Source organism: Puma concolor, chromosome B4 (genome assembly GCF_028749965.1).
Source record: "Puma concolor isolate L17-30 chromosome B4, mPumCon1.1.hap2, whole genome shotgun sequence".
NCBI classification, from domain to species: Eukaryota; Metazoa; Chordata; class Mammalia; order Carnivora; family Felidae; genus Puma; species Puma concolor.
In genome coordinates, this window is record NC_141673.1 from 60,374,315 (window position 1) to 60,402,032 (window position 27,718).

At 42.7% G+C, this 27,718-nt stretch overlaps 1 protein-coding gene and 1 pseudogene across 1 annotated transcript; both read right to left on the reverse strand.

The window, feature by feature from the left end:
* Nucleotides 1–8,945: 8,945 nt before the first annotated feature.
* On the reverse strand, nt 8,946–9,881 carry LOC112863748 (olfactory receptor 2AP1-like). The gene has a single exon (XM_025926885.1). It carries the CDS (start codon nt 9,879–9,881, stop codon nt 8,946–8,948), a length of 936 nt encoding a protein of 311 aa, XP_025782670.1.
* Nucleotides 9,882–12,160: 2,279 nt separating this feature from the next.
* LOC112863747 (zinc finger protein 764-like) lies at nt 12,161–27,249 on the reverse strand (annotated as a pseudogene).
* Nucleotides 27,250–27,718: the final 469 nt, after the last annotated feature.

Below are 27,718 nucleotides of genomic sequence, written 5' to 3' on the forward strand. Positions count from 1 at the left end.
CATGAGGAGACAAGTAAATGCCCCAAGTGATCCAACCTCCAGCCTAGGGGACTTAATAAATCAAAGGTTCATATCATGGGACTCTTGGTGAAAATGATTTTTCCTTATTTGGGAATCATGATGTTAATCTTGTGTTTTTTCTTGCTTGTCTCTAATGCAGCCAGGTAGCCACCAAAAGAGATACCTCTATGCCAGTAAAACTCTTTGCTGACTGCTCAGGGAGTATTATAGAGGAGGAAGAGGGGGGCATGTAAGATTGTAAGAGCTGGTCACAAGTGGTGGAGTGCAGGAGGAGGTCATTGAGAGGGTGTGACTGCTGGTTGACTCCAGAGCCGCAGCTGGGCAATTGGAGGCTCCTTATCCCCTCCGCTGTCCTTTGAGTATGTGTCCCTCTCACAGTGGGAACCATTTCAAGGATGTGACATTGAGAGAATAAGGTGTTGTTGAAACTTTCTGGATGGTGTACATTATTGTCTGTTGCAGCTGCTCAAGACAAGCCTTGTAAGTTTGCTTGCTTGTTAAACCTGCCACCTGCCAATCTGGAGGGGTTGCCTCTTTTTGCAGTTTCTCCTTGCCTCATGTACAGGCCTTGTTTATGAATCAACAGCTCAGAGGACCCTTGGCTGGGCCCAGAGACAAGCTCCCTGGTTCTAGGATGTGGTGACCCTGGGAGGATTTTGTCTGATGCACGCTGGTGTGCACTGGGCCTGAGAAACTGGGCCTGTTCCGGCTCCAGGGGTGGCATTCCTGACTCATTCACAGAGCAGCTCCCTAGAGAGGGGTTTGTAGTAAGGCTCTTTGTGGATCTTTAGACTATGCTGACAAGTCCAGGAGAGACAGATGGATGGACAAATTGGTTGATGGATAGATAGGCACATAAATGGATGGATAACTGGCCACATGGACAGAAGAGGGGCAGGTGGAGGTGTAGCTGGCTGGCTGGATTACTGGATGGCCAGGTGACCTGTGAAGGCAGCAGGAGACACTCTTGGAGGAGGTATGAAGTAGAAAGAGGCTCCTGAAGGTAGATGGTTCCACTGAGGCAGAGAACCTCTAGCTTGATGTCAACAGGAACGTGTTTGGAATTTGGAACAAGAAAAGGCATTTTTTTCCTTAAAATTGGGACCTGAGAATGAATGTCTAAGGTTACCATTTGTCACTGGCTCTGGAAACTGAGCCTGTAGTGTGTGGAGTGTCTATGCAGGGAGGGGGGTGTGGTCATGTAGTGGGTGTAGATACGCCATGTCAGTCTGAGCGTGATGGACCTGTGGCTGTTTATGATGTACCTGGGGTGTGATATGTGGAAGAGACTGTCTACAGATTCCCCTCTGGACTGTGTTTTCTTCAGTCTGATGAATGGCTTCCACTGGGGGATGGCTGGGAGTGCCTTTCACTTTCTTTTGAACCAGAGCTCCTGTGTTATGGTTCCAATGTCTCTTTCCTTCTTAGCTTACTCTTGTTTTGGTGGGGTATACTCTCCAGTAGCTCCAGGTGCTACTGGGTGGTGCATAGGAAATATAGTTTTTGGGACTTTGGAAATATGAAAATTCTTTATTCTAACCTTGTGCTTGATTGATAATTGGCTGAGTATAGTAGTCTAGGTGTGATTAATTTTTTTGTTTTTAGAATTTTGAAGGTATTATTCCATTACCTTCAAGATATCAATGCTATTGTTGAGATATCTCAATCTTTACCCAGGCATCTCCTCTTTACAATCAATAATCCATTCATAAAAAACAGATGTTCTGGGTGAAAATGCTAGCTGGGAACCCATCTCCCATCATTTTAAATGGGAAAAATTGTTATGTGATAGTGTCAACCCTAAGCCTCCAATTTCCTAAGAAATAAATAAACACAGTAAAATGTTATCAACCTATAACAAACAACAACAGGGTATCATTTTAGGTTGTAAAATGCTTTTAAAAAATCACCCCTGACCATTAATTAGTATGGTTGTTAATAAACAGTTGCACTGTAAGTAACAGAAAGTCTCTTCTAGCCAGCAACATCCGGTAGGCACTTTCCTTGTTCCTTTTCATGATGCTCATTTCAAATCATGGTGTGTAACTCAAGACTTTTACTACAGTGTTTTGCTAAAGTGCTTGGAGATTTAGCAATGTAAATATAAAGTTTTCTTACGTACACACTAGCTGTGAATGGTGCAATTGTTAAAATATTTTCAGTGCATTATTGTAAATTCTTTAAAGTTACTTAAAAACATATATTTTAAAGTTTATTTACTTGGGGAGAGAGAACACAAGCAGGAGAGGGGCAGAAAGAGAGAGGGAAAGAGAGAATTCCAAGCAAGCCCCAAGCTGTCAGTGCAGAGCCTGATGCAGGGCTCAATCCCAAGAACCATGAGATTATGACTTGAACCAAAATCATGAGTCAGATGCTCAACCAACTGAGCCACCCAGGGCCCCCCCAAAAAACATATTTTTTAATTTTAGAGAGAGAGTGAACATGAAAGAGGGACAGAGAGAGAGAATTTATTTTATTTTATTTTATTTGAGAGAGAGAGTGAGTGGGGGAGAGGATAGAGGGAAAGAGAATCTTGAACAGGCTCTATGCTTAGCGTGGAGCCTGATTCGAGACTGAATCCCATGACTCTGGGATCATGACCCGAGCTGAAATCAAGAGTCAGGTGCTCAGCCAATTGAGCCACCCAGGAGCCCCTAAAATTACTTTTTTTTTTTTTTTAATTTTTTTTCAACGTTTTATTTATTTTTGGGACAGAGAGAGACAGAGCATGAACGGGGGAGGGGCAGAGAGAGAGGGAGACACAGAATCGGAAACAGGCTCCAGGCTCTGAGCCATCAGCACAGAGCCTGACGCGGGGCTCGAACTCTCGGAGTGCGAGATCGTGACCTGGCTGAAGTCGGACGCCTAACCAACTGCGCCACCCAGGAGCCCCTAAAATTACTTTTTAAAAGAGACAAACAGGAGTTTCTTGTCCCTTTCAGCTTAGAAGCTGCTGAAAACCTCTCTCCTCCCTCTCTCTCTTTCCACCCAATCGGTCTGTCCAGAGCACATTCATACATTAATCTTCTAAATAAAAGTTTCAAAAAAGTTTTTTCACATCTTGACAAATAAGATTTTATGCCTCTATAAGTATTTTAAAAGTTTATACTTGGAAGGAAATTTCCAAGTAGAAAGTAATTTTGGAGAATCCATGTTTTGAACACCTACAAATGTATTTGTAAATAGCAGTTTCAAGATCAGAGTTTCTTTGTCTCCTTTCTTTCTTCCTATTTCCCCCCATTTTCTTCCTTTCTTCTCTCTTATTTCCTCCTTTTCTTCCTCTCTCCCTTCCTCCAACCCCCCCCCACCGAAGGTGTTGTCTTGTCTAGGATAAACACAGAAGTGACCATGCACATATTTAAACAGAATGAAGAATTAGAACAGTTCAGATCTCCACCCTCTCCTTCCCCTCATAGAAAGACTTAGCACTTTGTTATTAGGAAGGGAAGAAGAAGGCCGTCTGGGGGGTTTAGTTGGTTAAGCATCTGACTCTTGATTTCAGCTCAGGTCATAATCTTAGGGTTGGGAGAGGGAACCCCACATGTGGTTCCATGTTAAGCATGGAGACTGCTTGAGATTCTCACTCTCCCTCCCTCTCTCTTTGCCCTTCCCCCACACGTGCATTCTCTCTCTCACTCTCTCTCTGTCAAAAATAAATAAACATTAAAAAATGGGGGGAGGAAGAGAACACTTCAAGTCACTGTTTTTCCCTATTTGAGCCATGAGGTAAGAGCGGATGTATAGTCAATTCTGGCTATTTTCTTTAAGGATTTTACTTTGATCTTTTAATTTTTATTGAGAGTCCTTACATAGCTATTGGGAATTATATCTAAGCAGAGTTCCTGAATCTGTGAGTATGCCCCTTCAGTGTTCTAAACAAAAATATTTATATTGTCAGCCCTAGTAGGTTAGAAAGACTACTCAACCCCTTAGAAAAATCTTTCTCACTAATACCAGCATGCTACTTAAATTCATAAAATTTTCATAGACAGGCATCTCCCTAGATCTGGTATTTTGTTTGATTAAAATTAAAATACAAATACATTTAACTAAGCCCTAAAATAAAAATCTCATCATTCTTGAGCCTGGATGGGTCAATCAGTTAAGCGTCTGACTCGATTTTGGATCAAGTCATGATCTCATGTTTTGTGGGATCAAGCCCTGTGTTGGGCTCTGCACTGACAGCTCGGAGCCTGCTTGGGATTCTTCCTCTCCCTCTCTCTCTCTGCCCCTCCTCTGCTTGTGCTCGTATGTGTGTGCTCTCTCTGTCTCTCTCAAAATAAATAAACATTAAAATAATCCCCGTAACTCTTAACCTTAACAGACTAAAAAAACGACTCAACAATTAAAAAAAATCATCTAATACCAAAACATCGCTTAAATTTATAAATTCTCTACAGGCAGATCTAGCAGATTTAACTTATTAATGGTTTAATAATTAAAGCAAGGCACTGAAAATGCCTAGATGAGTTTATTAACTCCATAAATGCAGGTTTGAATTAATTTTTATTAAATTAATTTTTAATAAAATTACACATGAAAGTATCTGCATCCTAGTGAGACTGCCTTCCAAATCAACAGTGATTAGAAGGAGCAGACATAAAGAACAATAAAGAGTAGTCCATAATGCCTTACTTAACCTGATTACACCCATATGGAACATAGCAGGGAGAAAAATTAAGCCATAAATGAGAGTTTGACTAAGTTACATTCATTAGGGTTGGTCAATTTTGTGCCAGCCACTGTAGTTGACATTTTCTAAAACAAACAAAACAAAACACAAAACAACAAAAATCCTAACTAGAGAGAGGTGTTTGTTTAGATCATTCCTGGGACAGTGATTCCATTGTTTGAGAATTTAAATCTTTTGAGCTTTTTAAACTGTGGTGTGTATGTGACATTGTAAAAATAGAAAATCCCACTAGAGGGAGCCATTTCCCTGATTGTCTCTGGAATATTGGTTCCACGCCTTGAGAATCTGGTTTCATGGGCTTGTACACGTTCTAAGTGGCGCCCTCGGTCTTCAATCTCTCTCCTCATTCCACAGTTCTGGTGGGGGGCCTCACAAAGGAATTATCCTAATAACTTTGAAGCAGAAGGTGGGATGAATTTATGAAGTCCTAGTACAGTATGCTGGTGCTTAAGATGAGAGCACATTGTGAGCACACAAAGCATTTGTCTGCTTTGGACTTGGCTCATAAATTGTGTCTTTACTAGGTGTGGACAAGGGGAAGGGCTACATTCAGTTAAGACTGATACAGGCCAAGAAATGAGTGAATCAGCACATCTTTCTCCTGTCTGTTTTCCACAGCTACCCACACACTCAGCCTGGGTAGCTCCAGGTCTCTCTTGCAGACCATGGCCTTCATGTGAGAATTTTTATTCTCTGGGGACAGAGTCCCTGGAAAAGGGTGTCCCAGAAATGCTCCTGACAAGAGTGTGGGGACTTGAGGCTCCACGTGGTTTCTGAGCTTTCTGTGAAACTTCATTAAAATTTTTTTTAAAAATGTTTATTTATTTTTGAAAGAGATACACACAGAGTACCAGTGGGAGACGGACAGAGAGAGAGGGAGATATAGAATCTGAAGCAGGCTCCAGGCTAGGAGCTGTCAGCACAGAGCTTGACGTGGGGCTGGAACTCACAAACTGTGAGATCATGACCCGAGCCGAAGTCAGAAGCTTAACTGACTGAGCCACACAGGCACCCTTTCTGGGAAACTTTAAAATCTCATTTCACACAGATAATGTTCAAATCAGATTCCTTGGGATAAGATTTTCAAAGTCTACTGGGCCAACATTCCCATCCAAGTCTTACTTTAGGGGCCAGATTACCTGTGATGAGGACATGGAATGTCCCAGAAGAAAAGTAAATAATTTTGCCTCAGTATGTCTTCTGCTTAGGGCCTATTTCTGGGTAACTTTCTCTGGCCCATAGCCATGGATGAGAAGAGATGAAGTTCTCTTTCCTGACCTGACCAAGCCAACTTCAACTCACTTCTTAATCTTGGATCCTTAACCGGCACACAACATACGTTTACCATGTATGTTTACTTTTGGTTTGTGTACTGGTTAATTTTTGTTGAGTAATAAACCATTTGAACTCTTAGTGACTTAAAACAACCACATTTATTTAGTTCATGATTCTGTGGGTTAGCTGCTTGGGCTGGGCTCATTTGGGTGGTTCTTCTGTTATCTTTGATGGGCTCATTCTTGCATCCCCAGATGGCTGCTGGCCACCTGGCCACCTGTGCACTGTGTGTGTGTGTGTGTGTGTGTGTGTGTGTGTGTGTGTGTCTATGTGATTAGTATCAGCAAAAGTGATGGTGGCAAAGAGGTCTTGGGTCTTTTATCATCTAGTAGGACAGCCCAGGCTTGCTCACATGGGAGTCAGAGGGTTTCAAAGGCTTTTGGAAGTTCTGCTTGCATAATGATTGCTAGTGTCACAATGTCTGAAGCAAGCCACATGGCCAAACCCAGAGTCAATGTGGGAGGGTCTTACCAAAGAAAGTGGCTGTAGGAAAGCAAAGACTGTGAGACTATCTCTAGCAGTCTCTGATGGTCGTATTTGACATGTGGCCTATGTGCAGTGTTGAAATACAGGAGTAGAGTGAATCTGAGTACCATTTTGAGGGAGGAGACAGCAGGGGTAGGCGACAGATTGCAGGGAAGGGTTAGTGATGGCTTCAAGATGTCTAGCCCAGGGAACCTGGGTGACTCAGTCAGCTGAGCATCCGAGTTCGGTTCAGGTCGTGATCTCACTGTTTTTGAGTCTGAGCCCCACATCGGGCTCTCTGCTGTAAGCCTGTCAGTGCAGAGCCCACTTTGGATCATCTGTCTTCCTCTCTCTGCCCTCCCTCTCTTGTGCTCTCCCTAAAATAAATAAATATTAAAAAAAAAGAGATGTCTAGCCTCAAAAGTGAAAGGATGGTGGTACTATGAATACAAATGGGAATGATTTGGAGCTAGTTTGGGGAACCAACCCCTCTCAGAGGAGTGGGTATTTCTGCATACCTATTACCTCAAAAGAAGCAGCATGGTGGAGGCAAGTGAGCAAAAGCTGGTGAAGGACCAGCTGTGAGGGGCTGGGGAGGGAAAGAAAAGGGCTAGAAGCATCAAATATTTTCTATTGCAGACTATTTTTTAGAAAAGGGAACCCAGGCTCAAGGCCACATAAACTAGAAACCAGGAGAAGTAGGGTCTAAATAAAGGCCTGCTTAGCTTGAGAATTTGTGTTCTTTTTTGAAAATAATGTTTGTTTTGAGAGAGAGGTAGAGAGAGGGTGATCAGGGGAGGGGCAGAGAGAGAGGGAGAGAGAGAATCCCAAACAGCTCCATGTTGTCAGCACAGAGCCCGATGTGGGGCTCGATCTCATGAACCATGAGATCATTACCTGAGCCCAAATAAAGAGTTGGATGCTTAACCAGCTGAGCCACCCAGGCGCTCTTATGTTGTTTTTAATACCCCCGGCACCATGTTGCATCTTTTGAGGTAACAGAGATCCAGAGATCCCTCTCCTTTGAAAGAGGAGGCAAGGATGAGAAAGCAGATGCAGAGCCAGAGATACACTGAGGTGAAGGGAGTGAATTTTTCTGGGCTTAGGTTGCACAGCTTCATGCTTTTCTGAAAATTATGTAATGAGCTGACCAAGGAGAGAAAGAGTGGGAAAGGGAAGGGATCATGATTGAAGACAGAAATATTGTCCCCCAAGGATTTTTGTCAGGGATTTCAGAGGCGAGGAAAGAGATTCCTGAGCAGCCGTGAAGGCCAGGATTGAAGGGGGAGGCATGAAGCCAGAACAGGCCAGGTCTGGGGACTTCCTGTTCCTTTAGGATAAAGCTATCTTGGGAGCAGAGAAAGAGGAGGCTGACAGTGGGGTGAATGTGGTGAACTTGGCATAAGGGATGTGGGGAAAGGTCAGGAGGGTGAGTGAGGCCTAAGCTCTGGAAGTCTAGCAGTGGTGCATATGATGGTGTAGCTGGAGTCCGAAGTCTGTGACTGTGTGTGCAACTCAAATTTTCCCTTGATGTCTGGTTAATACCCTGTCTTCCTGGAGTTTCAGAGCTGCCTCTTCATACAGAGGGACATTTAGATTTGTCATTGGGGGACACTACTGTGTTTTTACTTAGATAATTTTTTTAATGTTTATTTATTTTTGAGAGAGAGAGAGAGAGACAGAAGACAAGCAGGGGAGGCAGAGAGACAGAGGGAGACACAGAATCTGAAACAGGCTCCAGGCTCTGAGCTGTAAGCACAGAGCCCGATGTGAGGCTCAAACCCATGAACCGTGAGATCATGACCTGAGCCGAAGTTGGATGCTTAACTGACTGAGTCACCCAGGACTGCATAGCCCTGAAACTACTATGTTTTTGAGTGGTCCCTGTTCAGACTCTTGACCCAGTCTTACTTTTCTTTCTTTTTTCTTCACCTCCCTGCCTGGTCTATAGGGAGCATTGGTTTTGGTCCCACAGGGATATTTCTACTGACAACCAAGTGAGTGAACTTGGAAGCACATGCGCCCTCAATCATGACTTTCGATGAGGCCACAGCCCTGGTTGACAGCCTGACTACAATCTCGTGAGTCACCTTAAGCAGGAGTTACTGATCTAATCACCCAGGTTCTGGCCCACTGAAGCTATGAGATGACAAATGTTTGTTGTTTTACGCCACTAGGTTTTGTGTGTAAGTCATCAAGGGGCAATAGGTAATTAATACATATTTTGGTACCTGGAAGTGGGGTGCTGACATAACAAATACCTAAAATACGGGTGTGGCTTTGGGACCAGGGAATGGATGGAAGCTGGAAAAGCTTTGAGGATTTTGAAGAAAGTATTCATGAAAGCTTAACCTTGAAAATACTTTTTTGTAGAATTCTTGGACTCTGGGGAGGAGAGTCCTATTTCCCTGGAAGGTGACTTGTAGGACTGTCATTTATTTTGGAGCCATGCCATTTTCCTGATCAGGTCTTTCACTACTTGCTTAACTTGTTGGTTCCTGAGAGTGTAGATAAAGGGATTCAAGAGGGGGGCAATAATTGTATTGATTAGGGACACTCCTTTGTTGAAATCAACCCCCTTGCCAGGAGAGGGCTTCACATACATGAAGAAGCAGCTGCCATAGCACAGGGTGACCACAATGATATGGGAGGAACAGGTGGAGAAAGCTTTCTTTCTCTCTTGGACCGAGGGGATCCTGACAATTGTCCGGATGATCTGGACATAGGATACGGTGATCAGCACTAGAGTGCTGACCAGTGCCACCACGGCCAGGGTAAAATCCACCATTTCTAACACCTGTGGCCCACTGCATACCACCTCCATTAGAGGCGTATAGTCGCAGAAGAAGTGGTTGATGTGGGTGTCACAGAATGGAAGCTGACTGGTCAGGATGACAGGCACTATGATGAAGAAGAATCCTTCCAGCCAGCAGGTGAGGATAAGCTGTGTGTAGACTCTGTTGCTCATGAGGATGGGGTAGTGGAGGGGCTGGCAGATGGCAATATACCGGTCATAGGCCATGGCTGTGAGGAGGAGGAACTCTGTAGCCCCCAGGAAGATGTGGAAAAAGTCCTGAGTAATGCAGCCAGCAAAACTGATGGTCTTGGTCCCTGTGGCAATGTTGAGCAACATCTTGGGCACGATGACGGTTTGGAACCAAATTTCTAGGCAGGACAGATTCCGGAGGAAGAAGTACATAGGGGTTTGCAGGCGTGTGTCCAGCAAGGTCAGGCTGATGACAACCAGGTTTCCAGAGACAGTCACAAGGTAGGCAAGCAGCAGGAGCAGGAAAACTGCCACCTGAAGCTCTTTGGTGTCTGTCAGGCCTTGGAGGAAGAACTCAGTCACTATGGTCTGATTGGCCATTGTGGGCCTCAGCCCTTTCCAGAAATGTGCAACCTGGGCAGATAGGAGCATCAGAAATTAGGATGAAGATGAAAATTTCTCCTAAAGTGCATCATTCTTTTACCTGTCCACTGTCTCCCTATAGATTCAGGGAAGCAGAGCAGAAGCTTCTGGAGACTCTTCCCTAGTCAGAAATCAGCCTAGATCTTTCAGAATCTTTGAGGTATTATTGAATGTCAGTGACTTTTCCCTCTCCTTTCCTTATTTCTTTCCTCTTTTATTTCTTTTATTTGCTCTGAAAAAGGCTACAAAGAATTCTCTGCTCTTCCCCCAGTTCTCTTTAGAACTGGCAAACACCTATTCATCCTTCAAGATCCAGTCTAAGTGTGACCTCTTACATGAGGCCTTTCCTGTAGGCCTGCTGATTCTTCTGCTTTCTCCCAGCTCTGGTAACACATAATTTGTGCCTCTGTTATATTTCTGTAGAGTCAGTGATGTAGGATAGAACCTGTCTTCCCTGCCAGGCCACAAACATCTTGAGCTTAGGGACTGCTTTTTGTTCATCTGCTCAGCACTTACCTTTCCCTTATCAGTAGATGCACTGGTCTTCTCAGATCTGTATTCACAACAAAAAATTTTTTTCCTTCAAATTTTTTATTTAAGTTCTAGTTAGTTAATATACAGTGTATTATTGTTTTCAGGGGTAGAGTTTAGTGAATCATCACTTGCATATAACACCCAGTGCTCAACACAAGTGCCCTCCTTTTTTTTTTTTTTTAATTTTTAAATGTTTATTTATTTTTGAGAGACAGAGAGAGACAGAGAACAAGTCGGGGAGGGGCAGAGACAGAGGGAGACACAGAATCCTAAGCAGGCTCCAGGCTCTGAGCTGTCAGCACAGAGCCTGATGCAGGGCTTGAACCCACAAACTGTGAGATCATGACTTGAGCTGAAGTTAGATGCGTAACTGACTTAGCCACCCAGGTGCCCTGACAAGTGCTCTCCTTAATACCCATCACCCATTTAGCCCATCTCCCACCCACTACCTTCCATCAACTCTCGGTTTCACAACAAAATTTTCTACTTCTTAAAGCATTGCTTGCATATGTAGCATATATTTTGGAATAAGAAGCATTTTTTACTTACCTTGCTGTTTGCTTACATTGAACCCTTATTAAAAGTTGCCTGACATTTGCATCTGGATTGTAAATTACTGGAAGAGAGGGGGTGTCTTATTTTTACTCAGACTCCCTTCCCTCCCCCCACCCCCAGATATATCGAGGTATAATTTATAAATAAAATTGTAAGATATTTAAAGTATACATTATGATGATTTGATATATGTATACATCGTGAAAGGACCCCACAGTTAATTAGCACATCCATCACCTCACATATTAAGCATTTTTTTTTTTGTTTTTGTTGAGAACATTTAAGTTCTATTCCCTTAAGAAATTTCAATTACACAGTACAGTATTATCCACTATAGTCTATGGTCTTTTTTTTTTTTTTTAAATAAAATCTGCTTTTACTTCTCTCCTGCCACCCTTTCACATATATGCTGTCTACCTGAATCCCTGATTCAGGAAAACATGAATGTTGTACACCAGAGTGCAAACCCAAATGAATATAGGAGCCAAACAGGTCACGTAAATGAGGGGAAAATGCCAGATGGAGAGCGCCTGCTTTACCAGAGACATGGACAATGACAAGTGCCAGCTGACATTGGACAGGAGCGGATATGGAGTGGTGGGCATGGCGAACAGCTGTCCCTCAGCTCAGATCAAGTTGCCAAACCTTTGAAGAGGCCAGAAACCTATGTGTGAAAGAAATATCTTTTTAAATCTTAACCAGTAATTTGTAACATTTTAAAATGCTGGTTGGGCCCAAAATAATGTTTAAAAGGTTGCTGCAAGCCAGATTCAGTACATGGCCACCAGTTTTCAATTTCTGCACTAAAAGGACAATGGATAAAACAAAGTTCTTTTCTACTTCAGTCCTCTTGTCTAAGCTGAGAAACAGCTTTTCCGTCCCCACAGGGGTTGTCTTGTGAAGGTGCTTACCTCACGTCTTAATTCGGCAAAGGGGGATTCTAGAGTCTGGGACAGTTGGGAGCAAGGTGTCAGCAGATCCAGCGTGTGAAGGCGTAAGGTAAGATGGTCCTCATCCCCCAGGTCCACCTCTTGTCCAGAGTTCTGTGACTTCCCTGGAGCCGCCACAGAGGTTCAGGCCCCTGAGCCCAGCCTGGGCCTCAGGCAACGTCTAGATCTCCACCCTTGGGCTTGCAACCTTTGAGACCATCACCCACACTCCTGGTATATTTCTGGGTAGTGTTGGAAGCCCACAGGTGGGTCCAGGTCCCCGTGGCCAGGGGCCAGGGGCACAGGCAACCCACTGGCACCCTGGCCTCTGTGTCTCCCGGCACCAGGCCTATGGACCCACTGGTGCTTGGCCACGGCTGACTTCTGGCCAAAGCGCCTGCCACGTTGAGGACAGAGGTAGCGGTGGTCCGCTGTGGGTCCACCGATGCGCCGCCATTTCTGAGCTCTGAAGAAGCAGCGCCCGCAGTCTGGGCATGGGTAGGGCTTGTCTCCGGTGTGCGTGCGCACGTGACGCCGAAGGTCTGACGCATGGGCAGTGGCGCGGCCACAGTCCTTGCACTGGAAGGGAGTCTCGCTGCCGTGGACCCGCTGGTGCTTGGAGCTGGCAGAGCTCCGGCTAAAGCAGCGGCCACAGTCATCACGTCGGCAGGGCTTCTGGTCAGCATGGACCCGTAGGTGAGTGGTGAGGGCTGAGCGCTGGGGGAAGCCCGGCCACGGTCCAGGCAGCGGCAGGACGGCTCTCGCCATAGCTGGCCCGGTGCTTGCTCGGAGAGGAGAAAGGGCCAAAACCCTTGCCACAGTCAGGGCTACAGAAAGGCTTCTCGCCCATGTGGGTGCACAGGTGCGCCACCAGGGCCGAGCGCCAGGCAAAACTCCTTCCGCTCATGTAGCAACCGTGACGCTGGCCTGCTCTGGGGACGGGGTGGGCACAGAGTGGGGGGTGAGCTCGGCGGGTTGCCTTGGATGGTCGCTCCAAGCTCTGAGGGAGCCCAGCAGAAGGGTGTTTCAGAGCCTTCAGCCCAGGAGGCTGAGCTTCCACAGAAAGGATCTTCTCCGGTGCCTCAGTCCTTTCTCTTTGTCCTTTCCCGTCCTTTTCTGGAATCTGAGTCTGTTTCTGTCAGACACTCTTCCACCTCCGGACCCCGGGCATCAGGGCCCCACAGGTCGGCCCCTTCCTCCACCCAGATGAGGGCTGGCTTAGTGCCTCGGAACCCTGGGAGAACGCAAACGCCATGCGGAGGCCGCCCCCTGCTGTCCCGACTTCCTGACCTGGGGCCTCTCACTGCGGGTGCCAGCCCGAGTGTGGGCGGGGTGGGCCGGGAGGTGGCCCAGGCGAGTAGGCGGGACTTCACCGAGTGCGCCCAGATGACTGTAGGTGTCCGGCACCACGTCCAGCTACAGGCCCTCTGAGCAGGCCGCAGACACCCCCACTCCTACAGCGAGAAGTACACGGCTACGTCTGCTAAGCCTACGGCGCCTGGGCTTGTCTGCTCCCCGAGGCCCCTTCCAGTTCCCACGCAGGGAGCTGGGCCAGAGCCGGCGCTTTGGCAAGTGCAGCCCGGTTCCGGAAGCCTCCTGTACCAGAGGATGCCTCCCCACCCGCGGCCTGGGCCGGGTTCGCAAGGCTAGGAGCGAGGCAGCCGGCCCCTCCAGGAACCACCAGGATGGCCAAAAGACCAAGAGCTGCTAGCAGAAGGGACACGGACAGTCACTATGTTATACATTAGGTCTTCAGACCTTATTCATCTTATAACTGAAAGCTTGTACACTTCTACCAACCTCTCCCTATTTACCCCCACCCAGCCCATGGTAACCACCATTCTACTCTGTTTCCTTGAGTTTGACTTTTTATTTAGATCCTACATATAAAAGATACCATACAGGGGCGCCTGGGTGGCGCAGTCGGTTAAGCGTCCGACATCAGCCAGGTCACGATCTCGCGGTCCGTGAGTTCGAGCCCCGCGTCAGGCTCTGGGCTGATGGCTCGGAGCCTGGAGCCTGTTTCCGATTCTGTGTCTCCCTCTCTCTCTGCCCCTCCCCCGTTCATGCTCTGTCTCTCTCTGTCCCAAAAATAAATAAAAACGTTGAAAAAAAAAATTTAAAAGATACCATACAGTATTTGTTTTTGTCTGGCTCATTTCACATAGTATAATGGCCTCCAAGTTCATCTATGTCATTGCAAGTGGCAGGACTGCCTTCTTTTTTGAGGCCAAATAATAGTCCATTATATATATTACATTTTCTTTATCCATTCATCCATTGATGGCCAACTAGGTTGTTTCCATACCTTGAATACTGTGAATAATGTTGTAATGAACATGGGAGTGCAGGGATCTCTTTGAGATAATGATTTTGTTTCCCTTGGATATATACCCAGAAGTGGGATTGCTGGATCATATGGTAGTTCTATTTTTAATTTCTTGAGGAACCTCTACACTGTTTTCCATAGTGGCTGTGCAAATTTACATTTCTGTCAACAGTGCACAATGGTTCTCTTTTCTCCACATTCTCACCAGTACTTGTTACCTCTTGTCTTTTTGATAGTAGACATCCTGACAGGTGTGAGATGACATATCATTGTGGTTTTGATTTACATTTACTTGATGATTAGTGATGTTGGCATCTTTTCATGTATTTGTTTGGCATATGTATGTCTTCTTTGAAAAAATATCTATCAGGTGCTCAGACCCCTTTCTCATACTGATCCCTGGGGTATGATAGTTACCTATAAAGGTTTCTAGGGCAGTTCTGGCAAGACATGAAATACTGTGAGGCTTATTGCACCCAGGTTTTGATAAGAAAGATAAACTTCACAGATATTAACTATTGGCCTAGGGCCATGGTGAGAACCTAAAAAATAAGTGGAAGCTTCTTGAATGTTTCCTTGCCTTGATCAGATTCTCTGAGGCTCTTAGGTGTGTTGTTTTATTGAGTAGAAAGGAGGTTTTTCTTTGGAGAAATCTATGGAATTCTTATGAGGGATTTTCTCTCCTTTTAATTGGAGACCAATGACCCAAGACCTCCCCCCCCTTGGTCCCTTTCACTGCTCTTTAAATATGGGGGATACCTACATTGTGGGGTGTGCCAGATGACTCACCGCAGTAGATATGAGAGCCTTCTAGTTACACCATTTCATAAAATCTAAGGTGCAATTTAGTGTGAGACACACTATTATTTTATGTGCCATTAAGAAGGAAAGATGCTACCCCAACTAGACAATAACCTCATGCTAAAATGCCATTGATCATGAGATGCTTTCTAGTTTTAGAGATGTTGAAATGTATATCTTAAAGTTGCTAAACTATGGAATTTATTTTTAGTTCATTAGAAGTCTGTTTCTCCAGAAAAACGTTGTAAGACCAATGTCTAAGAGGTTACCACCTATGTTTTCTTTTAGGAGTTTTATGGTTTCAGGTCTTACTCGAGACTAATATAACATTGCCAGGCAACTATACTTCATGAAAAAAAAAAGTTCTGTCTATGTTTTAAAACATAAACTATACACTTATGTATCTGTATATGTAAATAATTTAAAAATTAATTAACATACACATATATTGGTGATACTTCCTCAACTTCATTTAAAAGTTTTCACTGATGGGATATATGATTAGAAAAGTTTAGAAAATTTTTGCCTAGGGACCTGTTGCCTCTCTCCTCTCCCACAGGCAGCCAGTGTTTGCAAAGAGGCTCATTTTCTTTCTGGAGAGGACTATCCTCTAGCTTTATTTTTTTAATTTTTTTTTTATTTTTAAATTTCTTAACCTGTTGTTTTCTGAGAATGAGCACAAGAAAGCTCATAGGAGCAGTAGCCAATTTGCCTAGTAATTCAGAAACCTTGGTCTTGGGTCATTTAGGGGCTCTGACAAGGGAAACTATGCTCTGTGGCTCCCTCCTTTTCTGCACAGTGACTGGTTATCTGAGAAGGGGCCTCAGGAACTCACCAGCCCAGGGACAACACAAGCTTGTCAGGCCTCTGAGGATCCCCCAAAGAGGGAGCAGGGAGTGTACAGTCTGGCAAGTCCTCTGTGGTTTCATGAAAAGAGCTCAGACTTGCAGCGAAATGTGGAGGCAACTCTGTACAAATAGTCACAGGATTACATTTCCATAGAAATCTTTTCTTGACCCATTCTTCTTTTGTATCTAGCCTTTTCTTCCCTTACGGCAGCAACAATCCTAAAAAATAGCTATCCAAAGACAAAATTCTGTTACTTAGTCAACATCCAAATCATGCAGCAGAAGGGTCAGGGAAAGTCTGAGGTGGGGCTGGAAGCTTCCCCCTTGTGCTATGGTCCATGGTTCCTTCTGGAATCTAAGGTTCTGAAGTTTTAGGTCATGTGAGAGGCTCTGAACAGGTTCCATTCAATGAAAAGAGACATTTGCTTTATAGACTCTTCTATTGCAGACTCAGGGGATCAGTGCTGGGAAAAAAACCAAGTGGTACTCAGGGGAATTTGTAATCAGAATTCACTTATTTACTCAGGATATAGTTGTTCTGGCTACAAATTGTAAGCAGGACAATTTGTCAAAAATCCCCCGAGAAGATGACAAAATACTTACCTAAGAGCTTGCTTCCTAATGAATATGTGTCCCTATCAGTTGTTGATAATGTAGTTGGTAATAACTGTTAGTAGTTTTTTTTAATTTAGCTTAAAATTTTAATTCCAGTATAGTTAACATACAGTGTTATATTCATTTCAGGTGTTCAATATAGTGATTCAACAGTCCTGTACAGTTTTCCATGCTTATCATTATAAGTGTACTTTTAATTCCCATCGGCTATTTCACCATCCCCCCCCCCCCGCCACGATAACCCTCTGTTCTCTATAGTTACGAGTCTGTTTTCTCTGTTCATAAATTTTTTTGAGAACTGGTAAGTAGGTCAAAAGGTATCAGACAACTTTGTCATCCTTATAATTTTGGCTAGCCCTGAAGCATAGCCATATATGTCCAGCCTGATCACAATATTCATTTTATTTTAAATTGTATTGCTCAAATATTATGCTCAGACATGGCATTAAATAAGGGTACTTTTTCATGATGTGGACATGGTATGCCTCTGTATCAGACATCAGAAGACTTTGAATCTAGTCTAGTTCTGTTATTAACACTGAGACCTTGGACAATTGTTTTCCCTCTCCTGAAATCTTAGTTTTTCAGTTTTTTTTTTACTGAATTTTTATTTGTGAGGATTTATTTTATTATTATTTTTAAATATAAGTTCTTGTCAAGTTAGCTAACATACAATGTATATATACATACATTGTATATATACATACATAACATACAATGTATATATATGGTTTTGAGGGTAGATGCCCATGATTCATTGCTTACATACAATACCCAGTGCTCATCCCAACAAGTGCCTTCCTCCATGCCCATCACCCATTTCCCCCTTCCCTTGCCTCCCACCCCCCATCAACCTTCAGTCTGTTCTCTGTATTTAAGAGTCTTTTATGGTTTGCCTCCCTCTCTATTTGAAACTATTTTTTCTCCTTCCCTTCTCCCATGGTCTTCTGTTAAGTTTCTCAAGTTCCACCTATGAGTGAAAACATATGATATCTGTCTTTCTGTGACTGACTTATTTCACTTAGCATAATACACTCCAGTGCCATCCACGTTGTTGCAAATGGCAGGATTTCATTCTTTCTCATTGCCAAGTAGTATTCCATTGTATGTAAAACCACATCTTCTTTATCCATTCATCAGTTGATGGACATTTGGTCTCTTTCCATAATTTGGCTGTTGTTGAAAGTGCTGCTGTAAACATTGGGGTACAAGTGCTCCTATGAATCAGCACTCCTGTGTCCTTTGAATAAATTCCTAGAAGTGCAGTTGCTCAGTTGTAGGATAATTTTATTTTTAATTTTTTGAGAAACCTTCATACTGTTTTCCAGAGTGGCTGCACCAATTTGCATTTTCACCAACAGTGCAGGAGGGTTCCTGTTTCTCCACATCCTCACCAGCATCTGTTGTTTCCTGAATTGTTAATTTTAGCCACTCTGACTGGTGTAAAGTGGTATCTCAGTGTGGTTTTGATTTGTATTTCCCTGATGATGAGTCATGTTGAGCAGCTTTTCATTTGTCTGTTGGCCATCTGGATGTCTTCTTTGGAAAAGTGTCTATTCATGTCCTCTGCCCATTTCTTGTGTTTTGGGTGTTGAGTTTGGTGAGTTCTTTATAGATTTTGGGTTTAGTTTTTCAGTTTTTATCAACAATTTCTATCTGTTAAGATCATGAATATGTGTCTATATATTAGATGTCTTTTGATTTGTCTTAATTTCGTTGTTTTCAAGCTTTGAGAAGCTTCCCTATATTTCTCATATTCTAGAATATTGTGAACAGGTTTCTGTTCACCTTTCTATACCCTTCATGATTCCATCTGAAATTCCAGTTTCCTTTTTGCCTGCTCACCCTGAAGCTGTGTCTAGCTTCTAGGGAACTAATGGAAGTGCCCTCAAGGAAGGCATGGGAATTCATTAATAAGTCTCTGTAGCTACAAAAAAAGACCTGTTGTCTTTGCCTTAGGGAGGTGGCTTCAGGGATCTTTGTTTTGGGGGTTAGCTAGATGTCTTCTTGGTTCATACAGAAAGAAGCCAGAGAAGCCTAGATCAAACCTTGGGTAGTTTCATTATATACATTTGCTGATTAGTACTCAGTGATGACTCAAGGGGACTGTATGCAGATCTTCAGAGAACTTACACAGCTGTCTTGTCTCTGGTACTCTTTCTTGTAAACTCCAGTAATTGCTCATTTTTAATATATAGAAATATAGTTGATTTTTATATGTTTACTTGCACTTTGTGATCTTGCTAAATTCACTTATTAGTTCCAGTAGCCCTTGTAGAATCTTTGGAATTTTGTGTTGATGATCATGCAGTCTACAAATAAGACAGTTTTATTTCTTTCTTTCCAATATTTTTTCATGTCTTATTCCACTTTTATAAGTGGACTTCTATAACAGTGTTGAATATGAGTAGTGACAGTGGACATTGCCTTGTTCCCAATCTTAGGTGAAAGGCATTCAGTTTTTCCCATTAAGATTAATGTTAGTTGTTGTTTTTTCATGGAGGCCTTATATTAAGTTGAAAAATTTACTTCTCTTTCTAATTTTCTAGGAGTTAAAAAAATCATGAATGTATGTTGAATTTTAACTATGCATTTTCTGCATATACTGAGATAATCATATATTTTAAACATTTTTTTGTTGATATAGTAAATTGTATTGATGGATTATGTTTATTTAATTTTAAAATTATTTAATCCTTCCATGAAATTTAAACTTTTCATTTAATTTGAAGCTTAAAAAAGCCTTATTGAAGTACAGTTGCTAAAAAAATTACACACATTTCTAGAAAGAAGTTGTTATGGCCTATGTCAAAGAAATTACTGCTGTGTTTTCTTCTAGAATTTTTATGGTTTCATGTTTCACATTTAGGTCTTCAATCCATTTTGAAATTATTTTTGTGTATGGTGTAAGAAAGTGGTCCATTTTAATTTTTTTGCCTGTTGCTGTCCAGTTTTCCCAATACCATTTGTTGAAGAGACATTTTCCCCCATTGGATATTCTTTCCTGCTTTGTCAAAGATTAATTGACCATAGAGTTGTGGGTTTATTTCTGGGTTTTCTATTCTGTTGTATTGACCTATTGTTCCTATTTTGTGCCAGTGCCATACTGTTTTGATTATGACAGCTTTGTTTCATTCTTTTTATTTTTAAAGTTTATTTATTTTTGAGAAAGATTGTGCATGCGGTGTGGGAGGGTCAGAGAGAGAGATCAGGAGACAGAGAATCCCAAGCAGGCTCCACACTGTCAGCACAGAGCCCAACGTGGGGCCCAAACCCATGAACTGTGAGATCATGACCTGAGCTGAAATCAAGAGTCAGACACTTAACTGACTGAGCCATCCAGGTACCCCAATTATGATAGGTTTGTAATATAACTTGAAGTCCAGAATTGTTATGCCTCCATCTCTGTTTTTCTAAGTGTGGTTTGGCTCTTTGGGGTCTTTTGTGGTTCCATACAAATTTTAGGATTGTTTGTTCTACCTCTGAGAAAAATACTTCTGGTATTTTTATAGGGATTACATTAAATGTATAGATTGCTTTGGGTAGTATAGACATTTTAACAATATTTGTTCTTCTAATCCATGAGCATGGAATGTCTTTCCATTTCTTTGTGTCATCTTCAATCTTTCATCCATGTTTTATAGTTTTCAGAGTACAGGTCTTTAACCTCTTTCATTAGGTTTATTGCTAGGTATCTTATTTTTGTTGCGATTGTAAGTGGGATTGATACCTTGATTTCTTGTTCTGCCACTTTATTATTGGTGTATAAAAGTGCAACAGATTTCTGTATGTTGATTTTGTATCTTATGACTTTGACCAATTCATTTATGAGTTCCAGCAGTTTTTTGGTGGATTCTTTAGGGTTTTCTATAGATAGTATCATGTTATCTGTCAATACTTCTTGTTTGCTGATTTGGATACCTTTATTAGTTTTTGTTGTCTTATTGCTATGGCTGTGGCTTCCAGTACTATGTTGGATACAAGTGTTGAGAGTGGACATTCTTGTCTTGTTCCTGACCTTAGGAGAAAAGCTCTCAGTTTTTCCACATTTAGGATGATGTTGACTGTGTGTTTTTCCTATAAGGTCTTTATTATGTTGAGGTATGTTTCCTCTAAATCCTACTTTGTTGAGGGTTTTTTTAATCACGAATGGATGTTGTACTTTGTCAAATGCTTTTTCTGCATCTATTGAGAGGATCATATGGTTCTCAACCTTTCTTATACTAATGTGATGTATCACATTGATAGATTTACAAATGTTTTTATTTTTTATTTTTTTAATTTATTTTAATTTTTTTAGCATGTGAAAAGTATTTTGTTTATCTTTTTTTTTTCAATATGTGAAGTTTATTGTCAAATTGGTTTCCATTCAACACCCAGTGCTCATCCCAAAAGGTGCCTTCCTCAATACCCATCACACACCCCTCCCTCCCACCCCCCATCAACCCTCAGTTTGTTCTCAGTTTTTAAAAAAAATTTTTTTTTCAACGTTTATTTATTTTTGGGACAGAGAGAGACAGAGCATAAATGGGGGAGGGGCAGAGAGAGAGGGAGACACAGAATCAGAAGCAGGCTCCAGGCTCTGAACCATCAGCCCAGAGCCTGACGCGGGGCTCGAACTCCCGGACTGCGAGATCGTGACCTGGCTGAAGTCGGATGCTTAACCGACTGCGCCACCCAGGCGCCCCATGTTCTCAGTTTTTAAGAGTCTCTTATGCTTTGGCTCTCTCCCACTCTAACCTCTTTTTTTTTTTTTTTTTTTTTTCCTTCCCGTCTCCCATGGGTTTCTGTTAAGTTTCTCAGGATCCACATAAGAGTGAAAACATATGGTATCTGTCTTTCTCTGTATGGCTTATTTCACTTAGCATCACATTCTTCAGTTCCATCCACGTTGCTACAAAGGGCCATATTTCATTCTTTCTCATTGCTACGTAGTACTCCATTGTGTATATAAACCACAATTTCTTTATCCATTCATCAGTCGATGGGCATTTAGGCTCTTTCCATAATTTGGCTATTGTTGAGAGTGCTGCTATAAACATTGGGGTACAAGTGCCCCTTATGCATCAGTACTGTATCCCTTGGGTAAATTCCTAGCAGTGCTATTGCTGGGTCATAGGGTAGGTGTATTTTTAATTTTTTGAGGAACCTCCACACTGTTTTCCAGAGTGGCTGCACCAATTTGCATTCCCACCAACAGTGCAAGAGGGTTCCTGTTTCTCCACATCCTCGCCAGCATCTATCGTCTCCTGATTTGTTCATTTTGGCCACTCTGACTGGCGTGAGGTGATATCTGAGTGTGGTTTTGATTTGTATTTCCCTAATGAGGAGCGACATTGAGCATCTTTTCATGTGCCTGTTGGCCATCCGGATGTCTTCTTTAGAGAAGTGTCTATTCATGTTTTCTGCCCATTTCTTCACTGGGTTATTTGTTTTTCGGGTGTGGAGTTTGGTGAGCTCTTTATAGATTTTAAAGGGCTAGGGATACTAGCCCTTTGTCCGATATGTCATTTGCAAATATCTTTTCCCATTCCATTGGTTGCCTTTTAGTTTTGTTGGTTGTTTCCTTTGCTGTGCAGAAACTTTTTATCTTCATAAAGACCCAGTAGTTCATTTTTGCTTTTAATTCCCTTGCCTTTGGGGATGTGTCAAGTAAGAAATTGCTACGGCTGAGGTCAGAGAGGTCTTTTCCTGCTTTCTCCTCTAGGGTTTTGATGGTTTCCTGTCTCACATTCGGGTCCTTTACCCATTTTGAGTTTATTTTTGTGAATGGTGTGAGAAAGTGGTCTAGTTTCAGTCTAGTGCATGTTGCTGTCCAGTTCTCCCAGCACCATTTGTTAAAGAGACTGTCTTTTTTCCATTGGATGTTCTTTCCTGCTTTGTCAAAGATTAGTTGGCCATACGTTTGTGGGTCTAGTTCTGGGGTTTCTATTCGATTCCATTGGTCTATGTGTCTGTTTTTGTGCCATACAAATTTTTTTTTTTCATCGTTTATTTATTTTTGGGACAGAGAGAGACAGAGCATGAACGGGGAAGGGGCAGAGAGAGAGGGAGACACAGAATCGGAAACAGGCTCCAGGCTCTGAGCCATCAGCCCAGAGCCTGACGCGGGGCTCGAACTCACGGACCGCGAGATCGTGACCTGGTTGAAGTCGGACGCTTAACCGACTGCGCCACCCAGGCGCCCCACAAATGTTTTTAAAAAAAATTAAAAAAAATTTTTTTTCAACATTTATTTATTTTTGGGACAGAGAGAGAGCATGAACGGGGGAGGGGCAGAGAGAGGGAGACACAGAATCGGAAACAGGCTCTGAGCCATCAGCCCAGAGCTCGACATGGGGCTTGAACTCACGGACCGCGAGATTGTGACCTGGCTGAAGTCGGAGGCTTAACCGACTGCGCCACCCAGGCGCCCCTAAAAAAATTTTTTTTAATGTTTATTTATTTTTGAGACAGAGAGAGACAGAGCATGAAGGGGGAGGGGCAGAGAGAGAGGGAGACACAGAATCTGAAACAGGCTCCAGGCTCTGAGCTGTCAGCACAGAGCCTGACGTGGGGCTTGAACTCACGGACTGTGAGATCATGACCTGAGCCGAAGTTGGATGCTTAACTGACTGAGCCGCTCAGGCGCCCCTAAAATTTTTTTTTTTTTAATTTTTTTTTTCAACGTTTTTTATTTATTTTTGGGACAGAGAGAGACAGAGCATGAACGGGGGAGGGGCAGAGAGAGAGGGAGACACAGAATCGGAAACAGGCTCCAGACTCTGAGCCATCAGCCCAGAGCCTGACGCGGGGCTCGAACTCACGGACCGCGAGATCGTGACCTGGCTGAAGTCGGACGCTTAACTGACTGCGCCACCCAGGCGCCCCCTAAAATTTTTTTTTAATGTTTATTTATTTTTGAAGGAGAGAGAGACAGAGAGCGAGTAGGGGAAGGGCAGAGAGAGAGGGAGAGACAGAATCCGAAGCAGGCTCCAGGCTTTTGAGCTGTCAGCACAGAGCCTGATGCAGGACTTGAACTCATGAGCTGTAAGATCATGACCTGAGCTGAAGTCAGACGCTTAACTGACTGAGCCACCCAGGAATCCCTGATTGACAAGTATTGAACCACATGTGCAACCCAGGAATAAATCCCACTTGATTGTAGTGAATGATTTTTTTTTTTTAAAAATTATTTAAAAATATTTTCATGTTTATTTATTTATTTTGAGAGAGGGAGAGAGAGAGAGAGGGAAAGAAAGAGAAATAGTGCACACATGTGTGAGCATGGGAGAGGAATAGAGAGAGGGGGAGAGAGAATCCCAAGTAGGCTCTGCTGTGTCAGCACAGAGCCAGATGTGGGGCTTGATCTCACAAATCATGAGATCATGACCTGAACTGAAAACAAGAGTCAGACATTCAAGTGATCGAGCCCCTCAGGCGCCCTGAATGATATATTTAATGTATTGTTGCATTAGGTTTGCTAGTATTTTGTTGAGGATTTTTTGCATCTGTGTTTATCAGAGATATTGTCCTGTAGTTTTCCTTTCTTGTGGTGTCTTTATCAGGTTTTGGAATCAGGGTAATGCTGGCCTCATAGAATGATTTTGAAACTTTTCCTTCCTCTTGCATTTTTTGGAATAGTTTGAGAAGAATAGGTATTAACTTTTCTTTAAATGTTTGGTAGAATTCACCAGTGAAACCATCTGGCCTTGGACTTTTGTTTGTCAGGTTTTTTTTGATTAGTGATTCAATTTCTTTCCTGGTTATTGGTCTGTTCAAATTTTCTGTTTCTTCCCTTTTCAGCTTTTTTTATATGGTTCTAGGAATTTGTCCATTTTTTCCAGGTTGTTCAATTTGTTAACATATATTTTTTCGTAATATTGTCTTATAATTGTATTTCTGTGTTGTTGGTTGTGATTTCCCCTGTCTCATTTGTGATTTTATTTATTTGGGTCTTTTCTCTATTCTTTTAGATGAGTCTGGCTAGAGTTTTGTCAGTTTTATTATTTTTTTCAAAGAACCAGGTCCTGGTTTCATTGATCTGTTCTATTGTTCTTTAGTTTCTATATAATTTATTTCTGCTCTAATTTTGAATATTTCCATCTTTCTGCTGGCTTAAGGCTTAATTTGTTCATTTTCTGCCTCCTTTAGGTGTAAGGTTAGGTTGTGTATTTGAGATTTTTCTTGCTTCTTGAGGTAGGACTGTATTGTTATATATTTCCCTCTTAGGATCACTTTCGCTGCATCCCAAAGGTTTGGACTATTGTGTTTTCATTTTCATATGTTTCCATGTATTCTTTTTATTTCCTCTTTGATTTCCTGGTTGATCCATTTATAGTTTAGTAGCATGTTTTATTTATTCATTTAAAATTTATTTATTTATTTATTTTGAGAGAGGTGGGGGGAAGGGCAGAGAGAGAGGCAGAGAGAGAGTCCCAAGCAGGCTCTACGCTGTCATCCCAGAGCCTGATGCAGGACTCAGTCTCACAGACCATGAGATCATGACCTGAGCTGAAATAAAGAATTGGATGCTCAACTGACTTACCCACCTAGGTGCCCTGACACCCACTCTCTTTTGATTGGAGCATTTAGTCCATTACATTCAAAGTAATAAATACAAAGTATGTATTTATTGCTGTTTTATTACTTGTTTTTCCATTGTTTCTGGAGATTTTCTCTGATCCTTTCTTGTCTTTGTTGCTTTTGGTCTCTCCTTTGCAGTCAAAAAGTACCCTTTACTATTGCAGGGCTGGTTTAGTGGTCATGAAGTCCTTTAGTTTTTGTTTGTCTGGGAAACTCTTTATCTCTCCTTCTATTCTGAATGATAGCCTTGCTTGATTGCATATTCTTGGCTGCAGATTTTTCTCATTCAGCACTTTGAATATATCATGCCACTCCCTTCTAGCTTGCCAAGTTTCTGTTGAGAAATCTCCAGCTAGCCTTATGGATTTTCCCTGATAAGTTAATGACTTCTTTTGTCTTGCTGCTTTTAAGATTTTTTTCTTTTTTTTTTTTAAATTTTTTTTTTCAACGTTTTTTATTTATTTTTGGGACAGAGAGAGACAGAGCATGAACGGGGGAGGGGCAGAGAGAGAGGGAGACACAGAATCGGAAACAGGCTCCAGGCTCTGAGCCATCAGCCCAGAGCCTGACGCGGGGCTCGAACTCACGGACCGCGAGATCGTGACCTGGCTAAAGTCGGACGCTTAACCGACTGCGCCACCCAGGCGCCCCAAGATTTTTTTCTTTATCACTATATTTTGCAAATGTAATTACAGTATTTCTTGATGTTGGCCTACTTTGTTGATTTTGATGGGAGTTCTCTGTGCCTCCTGGATCTGGATGTCTGCTTCCTCCCCCAGTTTAGGGAAGTTTTCTGCTGTTATTTCTTCAAATAAATTTTTTGTCCCCTTTTCTCTCCTTTCTTCTGGGACTATAATACTAATGTTATTACGTTTGATGGAGTCAGTGAGTTCCCTAATTCTATTCTTGTGTTGCATAATTCTTCTTTCTGTCTTTGATTCAGCTTCCTTGTATTCCATTATTTTGTCTTCTAGGTCACTAGTTCATTCCTCTCCTTCTTCCAGTCTGTTGTTCATTGCATCAAGCCTATTTCCAATCTCATAGATTGCATTCTTCTTCTCTGATTCTTTTTTTACCTCTTTTATGTCACTGATGTCTTCTATTCTTTTCTCAAGCTTGGTGAGTATCCTTATGATAATTGCTTTAAGTTCTCCATCAACCTTCTGGCCATGGCCTTATCTTGTTCTTTGACCTGGGATAATTTCCTCCATCTTGGAATTTTGTCTAAGACTCTGCCTTCTTTTGTATGTGAGAAAAGCCAGTTAGGTCTCCTGCTCCTGAAAGTAATAGCTTTATGAAGAAGAGTTAATGTAGTGATCAGGGTCTGGTGCTTTAGGGAGTATCTCCAGTGTGTGGTGCATCACTCTGCTGTTGTGTTTGGCTGCTCTATCCTTCAGGCTGGTTATCTACAGAGGCTCTCCATGCCTGCTATGGGCAGTGTTTGGTCCCTGGCCTGAATGTGGTGAGTTCTAACTAGGTGTATTCTGCTCTTCTTGTGTAATGAGAACTGACACCAACTGTACCAGAACTGAGGCCCTGCAGAACTCTCTGGTTGCGAAACATGGCATGTGCAGGGATATGTGCTGGTCTTTTGGGAGAGAGCCCTCTGTACTAGGGCTGAGGCAAGATTGAGTGAGAAGGGCAGTCCCACCAGAGTACAGGCGGTGGAGCTTGGTGTAAGCAAGTTAGGTAGCCAGTGTCCAGGCTGAGCTGCTTCCCTCAGGTGACTCTGTGTTTATGCTAAAGGGTGGGGGAGGGAAATGGTGCCAGCCAATCCTTTGTCCTTAGAGAGGCATCTCCATAAACCTGCCTCTCAGGGACATGTTCCAAGAAGAGTGAATAATGTTCCCTACACCCCCCCCCCCCCCCCCCCCCCCGCCGGCTGTATGCCCCAGGCATTTGTCAGATCACTATTTCTATGCTGTCTGCTCCCAGGTTGTTTGCCTGCCTTCTCTCCAGGAGTAGGGTAGTGCCTTCCTGGCTCTATCCCAGGCAAGCCCACAGACCTTTAAAACTCTAGTGTTTGAGTCCTGGTGGTTGCAAGAACTCGCAATTCAACCCCTTGTTTTCTAAGCCAGTGACTTTGGGGAAAAGTTCTTGTTTTCCTCTGTGTGCTTCTCTCTCTCTGTCTCACCCTTCTCCGCAACCATGGCTCCCTCACCTCCACAGCACCCACAATCCATTTCTCCCCTAAACCATGTCTCTGGACCTCCTATCTTCTTTGACGTGGCCTCTTCTTTCCCTTCAGTTGTGGAGTTTGTTCTGTCAGTCTTCAAGTGGATTTCTGGGGGATTTAGGATGATTTAATAGTTATGTAGTTGTCTAGGAGCCTAGGGTCCTCTTACTCTTTCATCATCTTGAAAATCCTGAGTCAGCCTTTCTCTCTTTCTTTCTTTCTTTTTTTTTTTTGTTGTTTCTGAGTATTTCTTTTAAAAGTGTTTTCAAATTTGTTCTTAGTGTGGCAAACAGTTTGAGGTATTCTTTTATTTTACCATCACATTTAAATGTCTGATTTCTTAAGGTATAGATTTTCCTTATTGATCCCATTTCATCATACTTAGAAATATCCATCCTTTTGTATTATAGGAAATACATTATTATTTCCTTTTCTCCCCACCC